This window comes from Formica exsecta, unplaced genomic scaffold, assembly GCF_003651465.1.
Source record: "Formica exsecta isolate Colony F162 unplaced genomic scaffold, ASM365146v1 scaffold120, whole genome shotgun sequence".
Lineage (NCBI taxonomy): Eukaryota > Metazoa > Arthropoda > Insecta > Hymenoptera > Formicidae > Formica > Formica exsecta.
In genome coordinates, this window is record NW_021848537.1 from 1739087 (window position 1) to 1755638 (window position 16552).

The window sequence follows — 16552 nt, forward strand, 5'->3', positions numbered from 1 at the left end:
GGAATTGCGCACAAATAATTTAATTGAATAATAATTTTTTTGTTCTTTATTGTCTAGAATCAATAATATAATGTGGAAGATGAGAAGAAATGTGCTTTTATTCAATATAATATGCATTAAAAAACCTATGTACAATGTTAATACTGATTAATATACTGAATTATTTAACATACTTCTCCATAAATTTGCGGTGGAATTCGCTTCGCAGAGAATCATTGATGAAAATATCGTGTTTCTTCTTAGGTTCGGAACGCGCACAATTTTTGAAGACAACATCGTCATCCCATCGTCTTCGTACCTTCATATCCACTCTTCCACTTTGTGACGAATAATTTAACAAAGGATTTCCAGAAAGAATATTTTCCATGCGTATCCTTTCTTCTTCTTGCCGCTTCTCCATCTCCTGCAAAATTTAAAACAATACGTTTCTTTATTCTTTGATGAAAATATGAATGTGAATAAAGGAATGAAGCTAGTAAGTCAAAATATGTTACGTTATTACCAGACTCAGCAAACATCTATTCATAAGACTATTACTTTTGGTCATTTTTTTTACATATCTTTACATATCTCTACACTTCCTGCAATCGTTCAAAAATTGCTATATATAACAAACTATGTATTTATTTCTGCAGGAATTCTATTCTGTAATTTTTAACGCATGCATTTAAAGTTACAGAATAAGTCTATCAGACTCTTTCTTTAGGCTTACTGTGGTTTAACTACAGTATTTCATCGAATTGTACATCTGAATTGATTGATCTGCTATAAGTTTCTTTTCTGCATCTTCTCAGGAAGTGTAAGATATTTATAAAATAACCAATTTATCACTCTAAGGATTCATATATTTCAACTTTTAAGATTGTTTGCGTTTTTTTACTCTTGATAGATTTTGCAAGATGTTTAATTTATAGTAGCACAGATTTTCTATACTTTTTTAGCTTGTTCCTCTGCTCGTTCCTTCTTAATTTTATTGAGCTGAGCCATGAGCTCATTAATGTCGTCTTCATCACTATCAGAATCTGATTCATCGTCATCAAGTGGATCGTCTGCATCTAAGCTAGCCGCAGGAACTTGATCTAGTTTCTGTCTTTTCGCACTGGATGTAGTTGATTCTCTGGAAGGTTCAATGGCACGACGGCTTGATCCTTTGTCCTTTTCCACTCGTTCCTTTTCCTCTAATTCTTTCCTGAAGTCACGATTTCGCAGCTCTTCGACCGTTCCCTGTCCGTATTCTCTGCAAAAGAGAAATATTGTAAATACAGAAAAAAAAGGAAAATTCTTGTAATCTAACCTGAAAATATTATCTGTTAACACGAGCAACTGCGTAAAGATTCTACACGTTTCCGTGTATTAATATACAACTAATATTTATTTATTACTAATATTTATACAAATTGCAGATTTCCGAAGACTTATGCTAAACTTATGATTAACCCCCGCCCCTCCCGTTTACCTGTACTTGAGCTTCGTGTGCGATGGCAAATCTCTGCTGCTATATTGTTTGGAAATTGCGCTCAAGTCCTTCTCGCCTCGACCTTGCCCTCCCCGGGCAGGCTCGAAAGTCGGCCTCGCCGCCGTTGTCATATTTTTGCACGATAACGTTCGAATAAAACTGCGATTCCGACACAACACTCGACGCAACCTGCGATCAGATGTGAGCTACTGACGCGATCGTTGGTACCGTCCTCTGCGCAACGGGGGCGACGGGAATAGCGTGATGGCCGACGGGAGTTGTTGGCGATCTTAATCGATTGTCACACACACAATAGGTCGCGGGTGATGCCCTCAATTGTTTTCCGGCGGGGCCGCGTGCGGTGACCGATGCGGCCTGACGCGACCCATCTGATCCGGGATCCGGGATCGATTGGCATCGATCAGCCCTGACGTGCGAGATGAGCGAGAGGAAGTTTACGCGCGGCCTGGGGAAACCCGGCATGGCGGCGCAGTTACGGGAAACCGTGTCGCAAGTCGTCCGCGAGAGTACAGTGCAGGTGAGATCAATCAACCTTCGATGCTTATCCCCGGAATTGGGTGTTTACTGGGCCTCACATACGCGAGAATGCTTACGGCTATTGCCAGAGCGCGGGAAGCTCCCCTATCATTGAGCATAAAGTGTAAACAAGCTATTGGAGCTCTCCTAAATTTTAAGCTTTATCAATTAAATTCGTCACTTTATTTGACGACGTCTTTATCATATTTAATCAAATACAAGCTAGGGTTTTGTAGAGATATTTCAAAAATCATAGACTTTCTATGTTTTGATAATTGTATTATGTAATTCTTCTATCTTCAAGATTTGTATTATTGTTTTATTTATGTATTTCTTTTTTGCAGAATAAACCACACTTGGTCGAACCCATCGACTTTGAGAATTTTATCCTGAAAAATAAGACTCTGTTGCAAAATGATCCTCAGCGAGAATTACTGCTATACCCTCAAGATGATATTTCTGTGAGTTATTGCAGTCTCATACTGCTTATCTATAAGCTGGTCAGCGCCATCCGTTTCATTTATAGATAAGGCAGCACAGCAAGAATAATGAACAGGATATGAGATAAAAATATATGAAATACATGCAAAATATAATTTATTTCTAATATATATCTTCAATTTAGTTTTATAAACAGACAAAATTATCTAGTTGAAAAAATTTTAGATATTATTTTTCTTAAAAAAGTGGGTAATTATGATTATTATTGTTAAATATATATTTTTCTACAGCAAGTGGTTCTTCCAAGAAGATATCGTAGCATGGTGCCGACGGCACAGCATATTACAGAATGCGAAGAAGGAGTGGAAAATCTCCTGACAAAGGAATGTTTACATAGTTATACATCCAATTGGAATCTTATACATTACAAATATGCGGCGTACAGTGGAACTTATCTCGAATTGCCAAGGTATATGAATCTAATGTCAAGATTAATTATGATTATTGAAAATTATCTATTGTTTTGTAAATACTTTCCTTTTTTTTTTCTTAAATTTCTAGAATATCGAAAGCGGACGATTTAAAAGATGAAGTATATGAAATTGATACAGAAGTGGATCAAATAGATGAGGTAATATTCTGTTTCATTTTAAAAGATTGTAATACTTACTAAGATTGTAATACGATAGTGATACTTTTAATGGATCTTTAGAATTTTAATTTGTTCAAATATTATGTTCCTTTGGGAGCTATTTTTTCATTGCACATTTAAAAGTAAGCATGGTTGTATATATTTTTGCAGGAATTGACAAAGAACGATGGTATAACGAAGGAAGGCTATTTGATGAAAGGTCCTGAGATTGGTAGTACAGATAGAATGTTCGCTCACATCGGTTCGAAATCGTTCAAGAGACGTTTCTGTCATCTCAGGCAGGAGGTTGATGGCACTTATATACTCGAATTTTTCAAAGATGAGAGAAAAGGGGAGGCAAAACTGACAATAGTGATGGATTTTTGCACAGAAGTTGTTAGAAATTCAAAACGCGGGAGATATTGTTTCGAGCTACGAATGAGCGACACTCATAAATCTTATACTCTGGCTGCCGACAGTGAGACCGATATGCAAGATTGGTTGTTGAAGCTCAGTTCCGTGTTACAACATTATAAACAGCAAGAAGAAAAACGTGCTGCTTCATTGGAGAGAGCCTGTAACACGCCTCCGCCATCGCCACAACCTATGCAGGTAGTGCAATCATTATTATCTCCAAGTTATTTTAATCGATTATTAATTCTTCTTACTTTTTTTTTTCAAAAAACGGATTTTGAAAAATCTATCTAATTATTTCATATTTTGATTTTAGATTTATGGCACATTGAAGGGCCTTGAACAAAGCATGAATCCACAACTGATAAAGTACTCCAGAGAGACTGACACCAGCATCGCTTTAGCAAGGAGAGAGAACAGAAAAAGACTATTCAGTGTGTATCCTTACATACCCCATGCCAAAATAAACATAGGGCAATCTGCTGATCACAACGTAGATCCTTATAAGGAGCAGTTTGGCCATAGGATTTTTGTCAAGTGCGAGAGCCTCAAGTTTCGATTGCAAGCGCCTATCGACGAAAAGGAATCTCTGTGCCAAGTGGAACCTTATTATACAACGTTGAGTTTATTCGACGCGAGAAATGGTATAAAACTCACAGAGAACTTTCATTTCGATATTAATCACGAAATGGTGCGGGATATGATGAGAGAATTGAGTCCCGCAGGAATCACAACGGAGACGGAAGATATTACTTTTCCTGGGGAGTTAAAAAACATTCCTTCAGATTGGATCAAGTATCCGAAACAGGTATGCGATTACTTAAGTACAAGAAAAGCAGGAGAAAAATTGATAATTTTACATCGTATATAATTTTACAAATATAAATACGAGATAAAGATTTATAAAAAATACTCAAAGTTTGAAAAACAATTGTTGTTGCAGGCCATATTCAATATTAACAATCCTCATCCAGACATATTTCTCGTTGTCAGAATAGACAAGTTGCTCCAAGGGAATATATATCAGATCTCAGAACCATATTTGAGAGCTACTAAGGATCCAAGATTGGGCTTAAAGGTGCACAAACAAGCTCGAGCATGTTGTCAAAGGTAAGATTGTAAGTTTCAGATATTTTTTTTGTATTATGCAATTTTGTATTATGCAAATCTCTTGGTTTACACGTGCAACTAGACAATTAAAGAAATGATTATATGAAAGACTTTGCAATCGTTTTTCTTTTAGACTGGGAAACTATAGAATGCCATTTGCATGGTCTGCAAGGCCACTGTTTAGATTATATAGTAACGAATTGGATACATCCTCAGACTTTCCAGCAATATACAGGCAGGAAAACAACAAAATAAAGGATGAAGAATTATTAAAACTCCTTTCAGAATATAGAAAGTATGTGTGCTCATAATTAATTAGTATTATTTAATGATATTTATATATTATGGAGCTTTTTTAATGTGTATGCTGCAGATGTAATCAGATATATCGATAAAATTTTCTCACAGGCCTGAAAAGCTTAGCAAATTGACTGTGATACCTGGTTGGTTAAAAATCAAAATAGAATCTATTATGGACATCCCAGAAAGTGAGTTAATAATACAATGAGTGAATTTAATAATACAATGTAAAATGATAATTATATTATTTAACTTATGTAATATTATAACTTTTAATATTATTAAAAAAATTGGGTTTTGGTTTTTGTACGATGATCTTTGCGAAATATTTTAGAAGTATCTCAGGGTTAAAAAAAAATTTGCAAATTTTGAGCTTTAAAAAATAAAAAATCTGAGGAAAAATAATTTGAATATGCAATATCTGTATACAAAAGCCAAACGACTTTTGCATGCAATTTAATTCTTTTAAGTATAATTATTTTAGCAATCCTTGTAACAAACAAATTGATTTTTAATTCTTGAAAAAAGAAATTATAGTCTATAGTTTTGAACACGGTACGATTTCTAGATACATTGTCGACTTGCCTAGCGCCATTAAAGCCATTTCCGATACCTCCAACGGCAGAGCCGACGATTGAGATCGCCGAGTTCGAGAGTATTTCTGAAAAAGACGTGCATCCGTACACGACGTACATCAATCATCTCTACGTATATCCACACACGCTCTGTTTTGACAGTCAGAAAATGTTTACTCGAGCTAGGAACATAGCGTGCATCATGGAGCTCCGTGACGACGATGGCGAGAATGTCAAACCTTTACGAGTACGAATAATAAAAGCTTTCTCTTGTATATAAGTTTATACGAGAATTGCGGAATCTATAAGCTCTTATTTTTCTTTTTGCTATTTGTGATAGGCAATCTACGGAAGACCTGGTACACCATTGTTATGCCTGCGAGCATCATGCGCAGTTTTACATCACAACGCGGTACCTTCTTGGTATGAAGAGATCAAGATAAAGCTGCCTACAAAGTTGCATGCGAAACATCATATACTTTTTTCCTTTTACCACATAAGCTGTGATATGAACAAGAAGAAGGAGAACGGCGTTGAAAATTGTGTTGGCTATGCGTGGGCACCTTTACTATATAAAGGAAGGTAGGCGAAATGTTTGATGAAATCAATAATTTGGAGCTAAAACTGCTGACATATTTGGCACTTTTATCTATAGATAAATTCGTCTTTAAAATTCTATGTACAGACTGAACGTGGACGTAGAATCGAGTATCCAGGTACTGCCTGTAGCGACGCACTTGCCACATGGATACCTTTCCATACAACCCCTTGGACTAGGGAAAGGGGTAAGAGTAAGATCGATCATGGGTATTATTAATTAATATCATTAAATGATCACAATGTAATAAAGTACATTGTAATTACATTTAAATAAATTAGTTGCTAAAACAGACGAGATTAAATTTAAAAACAATCACCGAATGCAATTACATTTCTAGAGACATACATATGGTAAAACAAATGTATTTAATTGATATAACATGAGATTTGTATGTGTTCGCAGAACGCGGGACCGGATATCACGTGGATCGATTCTCAACGACCTATCTTCACAGTATCGTTTCAATTAATTTCAACGGTATTTACGCGAGACATTCATCTGCACAATCTGTTCATTCACGCTGAACGCATTCTGGATACGAGACCCTCAACGGTACCATCGGATTCAGAAACCTGCAAAATTTTGAAAGCGGCACATGCAGTTCAACTAGTCACCGTTATCACGTTTTTACCTACTATATTGAATCAGTTGTTCGTGTTGTTGACATGTAACACTAGTCAGGAAATCGGATTGTACGTGATCAGAGTCTTGATACATTTCATAAACATGGTGCATGAAGCCGGGCGCAAGGAAATTCTACAAGCGTACATCAAGGTATAAGAGTTTTGAATTCTTAATATTTTTAGTTAAAAATTTTGATTATTTTATCAATTTATTCCGATTATATTCGTGTTTTTATGTAGTTCGTGTTTGTGCTGCCTCCTCTACGAAATGGTAACGTCACAGTTCACGAGCAACTGGCGAAGCATTTGCCAACTTTACTGCAACCGAGCAATACCGATTTTCTGGTGGTGAATAAGTTTATGCACCACTCGAGTTTCTTTTTTGAAATAATGATCAAAAGTATGGCGCAATATCTCCTAAGTACTGGTAGGATAAAAGTAAGTTGCGTTGGAAATTGTTTGTATCTTATATATGTGTAGATTGCTCGAAATGTCTTGCATTTGCCAAAATAAATTATCATACATTAACGTATCTGTTTGTGAAAATTGATCATTTAATGCAACCAACTAATATATTTTTTAGATGCATAGAAACGAGCGTTTCTCGAAGGATTATCACGAAAAGATCAAGGCGTTATTGGAGGTAATTATGCCATATCTAATGACCAAGTACAGAGAAATACCAGTGGAGACGCATGAATTGAACAAAAGCCTCGCACAATTCTTAAAGGTGTGTAATATCGCAACATATGTATCATATATATGTACCTTTCATATTATCTTTTAATTTTGATTATCACAGCGATGTCTCACATTCATGGACCGCGGCTTCGTATTCCGTCTCATCAATTCTTATCTGGACAACTTTTCGCCCGGTGATCAACGCACATTGCACGATTTCAAGTTCACATTTCTACAGATCATCTGCTCTCACGAGCACTACGTATCATTCAACTTGCCGATGATGCAGTCGCGTCTCGTTTCCAGAGGTAGGTTCTTATTGTCGCGTGTATGCAAGAATTGCGGTGAAAATGGTACTAATTTATTGTTAAACTTAATCATTTCGCGTGTTGTTTAAAAGATGACAATGATACTGAGAGAGAACCAGAATGTGATGGTACGTTTATATTTATACATCCACACACGAATATGTGTAGTCAATATTTTCTCATTTATAGTTATATATACATAGTTACAATATGAGTTAGAGCATATAGTCAGTTATAGTTTAGAAACACCAGTAAAATTGAAGGATTCTCAAGTCGATGAATATATGCACTATTTGTTTTTTTGCATAATATGATCGCATTTACTAAGTAAAAATCCTATTTGCACTCTCTTATTTGTCTATTTTATATACGCATTTATATAATACTATATAAATTTCGGTTGCATTGCACAATTAAAGTGAATGTTGAAAAAGTAGATAAAATTGAAAAATTTTTCTTTAATGAACGACAGATTTAATGAATGAATATTGTCTCACGGAGGAATTCTGCAAACATCACTTCCTAGTTAGTCTTCTGATGCAAGAAGTCAGGATTTCTCTTAACGAAATTGTACAGATCCGCAAGGTGGCCATAAGCACTTTACGAGATCTAATGGCGAAGCATGAATTGGACGATAGATATCAGAACAAGGTGCGTGACTTTAAATATTTTTTAAATTTATTTAAGACAAGCCACATGCAATACTCTTAGAAAAAATGGTATTTAAAAAAATTGAAGAAGATTATATTTTATATGGATTAATCTATAAGTGCTAGTTTTCCTGAATTTTAATTGTTACAGGGTCAGCTGAGTAGAATAGCATCAATCTACATACCTTGGCTCGGGATTGTATTGGAGAATTTGCATCGATTGCAATCAGTACAGGAGAGTGAGATCAAGATAGAAATGAAACAAAACAGTGCAAACAGGGTGTCAACTAGTAGTTCGTTTTTGGCAACGAAGGATAGCACTAATAGTTCTACGACTGCAGGAACACCCAAGTCCATTCACAGGTATTGCTATTGATTGATTTATTAGACAGTTATATTTATCGGTTTATAATTGAAAATAAAAAAGAGGTTTGAATGTTCTCTATTTTGCTGTTGCGCACAGATTGACTCTTCACCTGGATACTCAGTCACCCGTGAGAACGTCTATGCATCTGCGAGACTCGACTTACTTTGCCGCTATTGCGGGTCAAGGATTAGTAAATGGGTATTCTTGCACTAGCGTTGAATCCGACACGTCGACAGTGTCTGGCGCATCACAGTCCAACATTTCCCAGGAGACCACCATTGTTAGGGAGTTTATGGAAAACGGAACAAGCGAGAAAAAAAGGCATTCGCGTACTTTGAGCGTGACACAATCGTCATCTAGATGTGATAAATTACAATCTTCGGAAGTGAAGGATATACTACTCTGTTTTCTGTTCATCGTCAAATATTTGGGTGATCATCAGGTGATCGCCTGGTGGCAACAATGCAGCGATACAGAAATATTGAGTTTCTTCACAGTGATCGAGTGAGTAAGAAGCAGACTAAAATAATATAGAAAAACAGAGGAATAAGACTGTTTTTGAAAGAATGCAACGACATTGTCTTATTCTCAAACACGAATAACGTTGCTTTCTCTTTTATTTTTAGGATGAGCTTGCATCATTTCAAATATATTGGTAAGAGACAAATAGCCGCCAATGCTGCGAGTAACGTCGGAAAACCACGTACCGTCAAAGCGATGACTTTACCAGCTAGAATGGCACCACCGGACTTTACCACTGAAAGTCCCGCCACCAGTACGCTGCAACCTCATAATACAGTTACCAGAGAAAATCTTGTTGAAAACGAAAGCGGCAAGGTGTATCAAGCTCTGCTGGAAGCAAACATGGCAACGGAAGTCGGCCTTATCGCGCTGGATTGCTTGGGGCTTTTCTGTATTCATTTTAAAGTAATTACAATTAGTAAGCTTGAAAATGTTTCATCCAATGATCTCATATGTAAAATATGTCGCTAATTATTTTTTGGATTTTAATTGTTAATTGTTTCTATCTGGAGTAATTATATCATACTGTTATGGCACAATTGCCAAAAACAGAAAAATCGATTGTTTTAAACTATAACAGAAGGAAATTAAAAAAGGATAAATAAATGTCTACTTTAATTAAAGAATATTAGGAAAATAAAAAAAAAAATGGAGAAATATATTTATGGATTCCAGAAATTAAAATGCATTGCTCTAACACATCTCGTTTTTTGCAGGATATTCTTTTAGCGAATGAAGGTGACAACGCAGTCATGCAAAAGCTTTTCAACATTTATTTATCGTTCCTTCAAGTCGGTCAGTCGGAAACCTTATTACGTCACGTTTTCGCTGGGTTTCGAGCTTTTTTGAACAATTATTCCGTCGCACTTTTTCAAGGTAAGCATCTTTTTTAAGCAAGGATTTTTGAAATTTCCAAAATTGAGCTTTATTTCTAATGGAAGAGAAGTAAATGCACAATTAATCTTTTTGATAAGGGATTGCATAATGGACTCATAAGATATCCATAAAAAGCTTGAATAAAATCTCTCATTTTGTAGGTAATGCTGTGCTTTGCGGGCGTTTATGTTACGAGCTGCTACGTTGTTGCAACAGCAAGCTGAGTTCCATACGGCAAGAGTCCTGCGCTTTGCTGTATTTGCTCATGCGAAGTAATTTTGAGTTTACTAGTCGAAAAGGGTTGACTAGAGTACATTTGCAGGTACAATACTCGAGTTTATAAGTGTTATGGCTAATTTCTTTCTTTTTATTCTATGACACATTTAAAAACTACAATTATGGCTAAAAGCAGCATACAATAATCGATTTCCTATCTCTTCCTTTTATAGGTGATAATTTCAGTCTCCCAAATGCTGGGAAACGTAATTGGTTTAAACAACTCGCGCTTTCAAGAATCGCTGTCGTTAATCAACAGTTATGCCTCCTCCGACAAAGTTATGAAAGGCACAGGTTTTCCAGTCGAAGTAAAAGATCTCAATAAAAGGATACGAACGGTTTTAATGGCAACCGCACAAATGCGAGAGCATAATAACGATCCTGAGATGTTGGTGGATTTGCAACACAGTTTGGCAAACTCATATGCCAGTACGCCCGAATTGAGACACACTTGGTTGGAAACGATGGCCAGGAATCATGCCAGAGATGGCAACTTTTCAGAGGTATTTTTACAAATTATCATGCAAAATGTAACTCTTATTGAAAAAAAGTTGTTTCGCGAGATTTTTTTACATAATGTACATTTTAATGATACATACTTGTTTTATTTTAAAGGCTGCTTGCTGCCAATTGCATATTGCAGCACTAATGGCAGAGTATCTGAAATTGCGGAAAGTTCATTCATGGGGCGCAGAGGCTTTCGATCATATCTCTGCCAACATATCAAAAGACGAGCGTAATCTTAAGCTCGATGCTGGTGAGATTTGTATGTTTGCTTTATTGTGTATCGTTTTTATTGTCTGTGTTGTGTTGCACTCGTATCGTATTATACTAGAATAATTTAATAAATAAGTTAACATAAATAAGGTAACATTAGCAACTGTATGCACATAGCATGTCTTGTTACCTTATTTATTGAATTGCACTTATACATGGACATGTAGATTGAAAATCAAGAGAATAATCATGTGAGAGACATTAATGTATTTTTTTGTAGGCGTTCAAGATATTCACTATAATGAAAATCTCCTTCTCGAGCAATTAGAAATTTGTGCTGACACTTTGGAGAAAGCCGAGCGTTTCGAATTGCTCGGACATTTATATCGCTTGATAGTTCCTATGTACGAAGAGAGAAGAAACTATGAGGCTTTGGCAAATTCCTATTCGCACTTGGCGCAAGCCTATAATAAAATTGTGGAAGTCACACGATCTGGCAAAAGATTACTTGGAAGATTTTACAGAGTGGCGTTCTTTGGCATGGTGAGAGACATATACTTAGTTAATAATTATATACTTATATATAATTCAAAAGTTTCATATGTATATGTGAGGATAGAATTTGACTTGTTGTCTAAGAGATATGAGATGTTCACATATATTATATCGTCTAGGCATATTTTGAGGAGGAGAATGGTCAAGAATATATTTACAAGGAACCCAAAGTGACATCATTATCCGAGATATCAGAACGATTATTGCGCTTATACAGCGAAAAATTCGGATCTGAGAATGTTAAGATGATAATGGATTCTGTGCCGGTGGACATAAGCGAGTTAGATCCCAAGATAGCATACATTCAGGTGACGCACGTAACACCGTACTTCGAGAAGCCTGAATTGGAAGTACGACAAACTGAGTTCGAACAGAATCACAATGTATCATGCTTCATGTTCGAGACGCCGTTTACTAAGGAAGGCAAAGCGAGGGGCAATCCGGAAGATCAATGGAAACGCAGAACTATTCTTACAAGTACAATCGATTATCAAATAATTTGAATAATTTATACACTTATCTGAGATCTTACTTCGCCTTGAAAAAGAGAATATTTAAAGATTTATTGTTTGCTTTCACAGCACAATATGCTTTCCCGTATATAAAAAAACGTATTGGAATTGACGAAAAACGGATAGTGGAACTGAGTCCTATCGAAGTTGCTTTGGACGAAATGAGGCAACGTGTTCAGGAATTGGAAGACGTAGCTTTGATCGGACCGACAGATTTAAAGAAACTACAGTTACGTCTCCAGGGTAGTATTTGCGTAACAGTGAACGCCGGTCCTCTGGCCTATGCCTCCGCGTTTCTGGATCCCGCCTTGTCTCCGCAATATTCTGATGATAAAGTGGAGGAGTTGAAGGATGTTTTTAGGTACGTTTTATCGTTGTCTCGTGCATACGATATGTCGAAAAGTTAATGGTTTATGATTGCATTGCGATTTTTCAGGGAGTTTGTCAAGATATGTTACACAGCGTTACAAATTAATAGCAAACTTATCACGTCGGACCAGCACGAGTATCAAGAGGTGTTACGCGAGAATTATCAGAAATTGTGCCAGAGCTTGTCGTCCTTATTTGGGGAACCGATATGGCCGGATGAGCAAGTAGGAAGCTTTAAACGCAACAGCGCTGCTTTATTCAGTGCCATCAGCGGCGCCAACAATCATACCAGTACAGCCTAAGTCAATAATTTTAGATTGCTTATCTAATAGGCCTAGGATTTATGTATCCCTTTCTAGCATAATATAATGTCTAATCTTTCAAGCACAAAACTCGTGACAGTTACTTGTAAATTGACGTATTGTATTTATTTTCTTTGTTGTTACATTATTCACACAAATCTATGATTAAGTATTCATATTTTGCAACATTTGGCCTAATAGAAAAGAACTTTTTAATCACTGCCAGATATTTTGAACAAAGCATTTACGAACATTGTAGAAAGGTCCTGATTAGAGAATTTCGAGAATGGATTGTAGTAGTTTATAATCGTTGAATCAAGAATTTGACAAAGCCAGTAAAGAAAACTACTACTTATTAAAGTTTATCGAGTTGATGTTGTAGTCCGATAAGTTGCGTTTTAACTAATAGAATATAAGTTGGATGTCAAAGACTCACCCTTCAGGGCATTTATATAGTATAATCTATGGCGAGTAAAAATGTACTCTGGTACACATCTCAGTTCTTTCACTGTGAATAATGTTAGTCCCTAATGCATATTTATGATGTCTGTATAATCAATTTTGTAAGGATTTTTTATCCTTATCTCTTTATCACAATTAAAAAAACTATAGCCTAAGAGCAGAAATAATTTAATGAAGAAAAACAAAAAAAAGCAAATTATATTATTTGAAGAGTGAATTTTTCATTGTATCTTGATTAAATTATTTTTAATTGTTTACGCTTGGAAAATTATTTTATCATTGACGTATCAAATTTACAGCATATACATAATCATGAAAAATATGAATAAATTTTTTTATCCAGTGTACGTGTTACAATATGTATAGTATATTGATAATTTTTAGTGTATTAAGATACTTTATGTAAAAATCGATTTGTGTACATACCTATTTTTAAAATTCTTGCATGCATATATAAGTGCTGTTACGTAATCGGCTGTTGTAGAAATAACGCAAAGGGAAAGTACAGATCCTTTAATATAGATCGTCAGAAATATTTTTTACTACATATTATATGAATTTACGTAATGTGCTTGCATTATTGGTAGTTCAAAGACGGATCTTTCTTTTTTGCGTATGGATCAAATAACTTTTAAGCCAATTATCGCGCTTTATAAGAACTGAAATAAAAGTTCGTTTATACTATGAAGAGAGGTGGAGACTGTAGCATCCAACTGGCTACGCTTTATGTATATGAAAACAAGTCCGACCACTTTGATACCTTGCAAATGCGCACATAATGTTACATATTGATAATTATTTGTGAAAAAGCGTGACATAAAATTTTATAAACTGAGAATGTGAGAGAAAGAGAGAAAGTACATATGTAAATTCATTTATTATCCGCAAAGTCATATCGGCGCGGATATCGTAGATTTGAAATAAGCTTTAACAAGAAATGTTGAAATATATGTAATAACAGAGAAAAATGTGTTTTGAGTATGTTTTAACTAAATTATGTTTTAGATCCTTTTTTATCTGGATATGCAACAAAAATGTATGCGTAATTATGCATACTAGAGACTGTGATGCCTGAATTGGGAGAGATACTTTCTATTTTAATTTTTAAAACTTTATTTTGATCTTTATTTTAAATGTTTTATTGTATATAAAATATTTGTGCTATGCTTGCGTGTAATATTTTTTGACGTTTAGATTATAAATTAATCAGAGATTAAATTTAATCACTTGCTAAATCAGTTTTTTAATTTCAAGTGATGACTTTTATTTCCATATTGAAAGTTTAAGATGATACTCGCGGATGGAAAATGTTTAATCATTAAAATTTTTTTCCAGAAATCTTAATGTTGAGATTGTTATTGTTTATAAATTGATAACTTATAATCTCCGTTATAAGCGAGGGACAGAGAATTGCGCATATAAATCGCTTTTATTATCTCGCGAGAAGTAGAATCAAAGACAAAAGAAGAGATAGTATATTAAAAAGAGATACATTGAACAATTTACGTATATAAAAATAATTATAAATTTGTAATAATTACACTTAAATTTAACAATTAATTTGATAAAAATTTTATTGTCTGAACAATTTTATGATCGGTCCAGTTACTTCTCGAGTTCATGCTCTTGCCGACTTTTGATAAGCATATTTAGTATTTAAACACAAGACTATCTAATAGATGACGGAGATTGTATCTCTTCTTGTCGCGACAATACAATCAACCCAGACAGCACATATAACACTAAAAAATAACAAAAGAATGTTTTTTTTAAGTTGTCTTTTCGACAAAATGAGATATGTGTAAGACATCTTTTTGCTTGCCAAAAAGACAATATAAAAAAGATATGTTCTCGTCATCATTTTTATGCTGTATTTTTCGATAAAGTGGAAAAACGTGTTAAAAATATCTTTCCGGCCAATCAAAAATAGTTATTATTTTATATTATTATTTTATATTCATATTTAATCCATATTTATTATTTTATATTCATATTTAAGGTGATGCCGGAGTCCTGTTTTACCGGCCATAATAATTACACTTTGCAGACCGAAATTTTTTTATTATATCAATCGAAGAAGTAAAAACTGTTTTATCGTGCATGCTTGCAAGATAATTCCGCTCGTAGCTCATAGATGCGCGATTTGCATATTTTACGATACGCGATTTTTGTTCCTTACGAATATTAGATATTAAACAAGTATTAAATTACATTTAATTGTACGTATTAAACACATACGTGTTGTACGTATTAAATTACGTAATAAAATTGTCACGAAATAATTATATAAATACAACTATATATATATGGTCGATACAAAATCGATACATACACATGATCGCGAGATACTTGAAGAATTTTTATTTATTTATTAATAATAATTAAAATACTATTAATTAAATTTCCATTTAAGCGAGAAGTAAGTTAATCTGAAATTGTCGTAAAGTTAGTTTACAATATAAAGTAACTTTTTAATTAAATTATACAGTCCCAATTTCGACGAAGGATAATGTTCATATTCTGTAGAGAGTAGATTTTATAAACGGCCACTGATCTCTTTTTCATACGCTATGTATGTTCTTATGATAATAATTATATTACATATAATTATTAATGTAATATTAATTATCCGGTATATTTATAAAAAAATGCACAACTTAAAAATGTACAGTTTGATTCTTAATCGTTTAAACTTTAAACGATTGCATCGGTGCAATGGATGGCTATGTTTAACTCGGATAGATATCGAATCTGCATTCGGACCTGTCTCTGCTGAATGTCAAAGCATCAGTTTCTATTTACTTTATCCTTCCCTTCCTCTCTCTTTCCCGATTGTTTAAAATGCATTATAGATGTATATACGTTATATACGTATGTAATGTACTTTATATATATTATAAGAGAGAAAAGAGGGAGATAAAATAAATGAAGATCAAAGATTTGACAGCTGACATTTTGCAGAGATGGGTCCGAATAAACCCGATATTTTTCAGGCAAAGATTTTAATATTAAAATTGTTAGAAAAATTACTCCGCATCTAATACCATAAATATTTGATATTTTCGCAAGGGTATTGATACTTTGAACTATCAAGGAAAGAAATAGATCATCGTCATAGAAACTCGATGCAAATAATTAATATGAGTACATTTATTTCAATTAATATAAATTAATACAAATAAAATATATAATTGGATGTACGGCTCGTATGACTAAAATCAAATGTCGGTGTAAACTGGCAGTAATGAGCCAAGCGCTGTATAAAGA

At 34.4% G+C, this 16552-nt stretch overlaps 2 protein-coding genes across 9 annotated transcripts; one reads left to right on the forward strand and one right to left on the reverse strand.

Annotated features, from left to right (window-relative positions):
* Positions 1–31: 31 nt before the first annotated feature.
* Positions 32–1733, reverse strand: LOC115241164 (protein CWC15 homolog B). Its single transcript, XM_029816784.1, has 3 exons — positions 1457–1733; positions 934–1237; positions 32–403 (listed from the first exon to the last, which is right to left on the reverse strand). The coding sequence occupies exons 1-3, from the start codon at positions 1585–1587 to the stop codon at positions 161–163; spliced, it is 678 nt and encodes a 225-aa protein (XP_029672644.1). The 5' UTR covers positions 1588–1733; the 3' UTR covers positions 32–160.
* A 128-nt stretch (positions 1734–1861) lies between these two features.
* On the forward strand, positions 1862–14253 carry LOC115241128 (dedicator of cytokinesis protein 9). Of its 8 annotated transcripts, none has more exons than XM_029816757.1 (29): positions 1862–1994; positions 2338–2454; positions 2725–2903; positions 2996–3065; positions 3237–3677; positions 3796–4287; positions 4423–4589; positions 4723–4884; positions 4998–5077; positions 5458–5711; positions 5805–6046; positions 6150–6249; positions 6468–6839; positions 6929–7126; positions 7272–7418; positions 7491–7677; positions 7770–7805; positions 8150–8328; positions 8479–8690; positions 8791–9198; positions 9321–9621; positions 9933–10092; positions 10254–10414; positions 10542–10871; positions 10984–11125; positions 11366–11628; positions 11760–12117; positions 12222–12513; positions 12589–14253. In XM_029816757.1, the coding sequence occupies exons 1-29, from the start codon at positions 1896–1898 to the stop codon at positions 12821–12823; spliced, it is 6384 nt and encodes a 2127-aa protein (XP_029672617.1). In that variant the 5' UTR covers positions 1862–1895; the 3' UTR covers positions 12824–14253. The 8 variants fall into 8 exon arrangements, with proteins under 8 accessions (XP_029672617.1, XP_029672576.1, XP_029672586.1 ...); XM_029816691.1 differs by having other exon boundaries at positions 1896–1994; positions 6150–6255; positions 10984–11134; XM_029816706.1 differs by having other exon boundaries at positions 1896–1994; positions 6150–6255; positions 12589–12823.
* The last annotated feature ends 2299 nt before the right edge of the window (positions 14254–16552 follow it).

Excerpts from the sequence above, each read along its gene's own strand:
- LOC115241128 (XM_029816691.1), top strand. The coding sequence starts at position 1,896 with ATGAGCGAGAGGAAGTTTACGCGCGGCCTGGGGAAACCCGGCATGGCG. Across the intron at positions 1,995-2,337 it reads TCCGCGAGAGTACAGTGCAG|AATAAACCACACTTGGTCGA; the intron begins GTGAGATCAATC and ends TCTTTTTTGCAG. Across the intron at positions 11,135-11,365 it reads GCTCGATGCTGGTGAGATTT|GCGTTCAAGATATTCACTAT; the intron begins GTATGTTTGCTT and ends ATTTTTTTGTAG.
- LOC115241164 (XM_029816784.1), bottom strand. The coding sequence starts at position 1,587 with ATGACAACGGCGGCGAGGCCGACTTTCGAGCCTGCCCGGGGAGGGCAA. Across the intron at positions 1,238-1,456 it reads CACACGAAGCTCAAGTACAG|AGAATACGGACAGGGAACGG; the intron begins GTAAACGGGAGG and ends TCTCTTTTGCAG. Across the intron at positions 404-933 it reads CAGAGGAACAAGCTAAAAAA|GAGATGGAGAAGCGGCAAGA; the intron begins GTATAGAAAATC and ends TAAATTTTGCAG.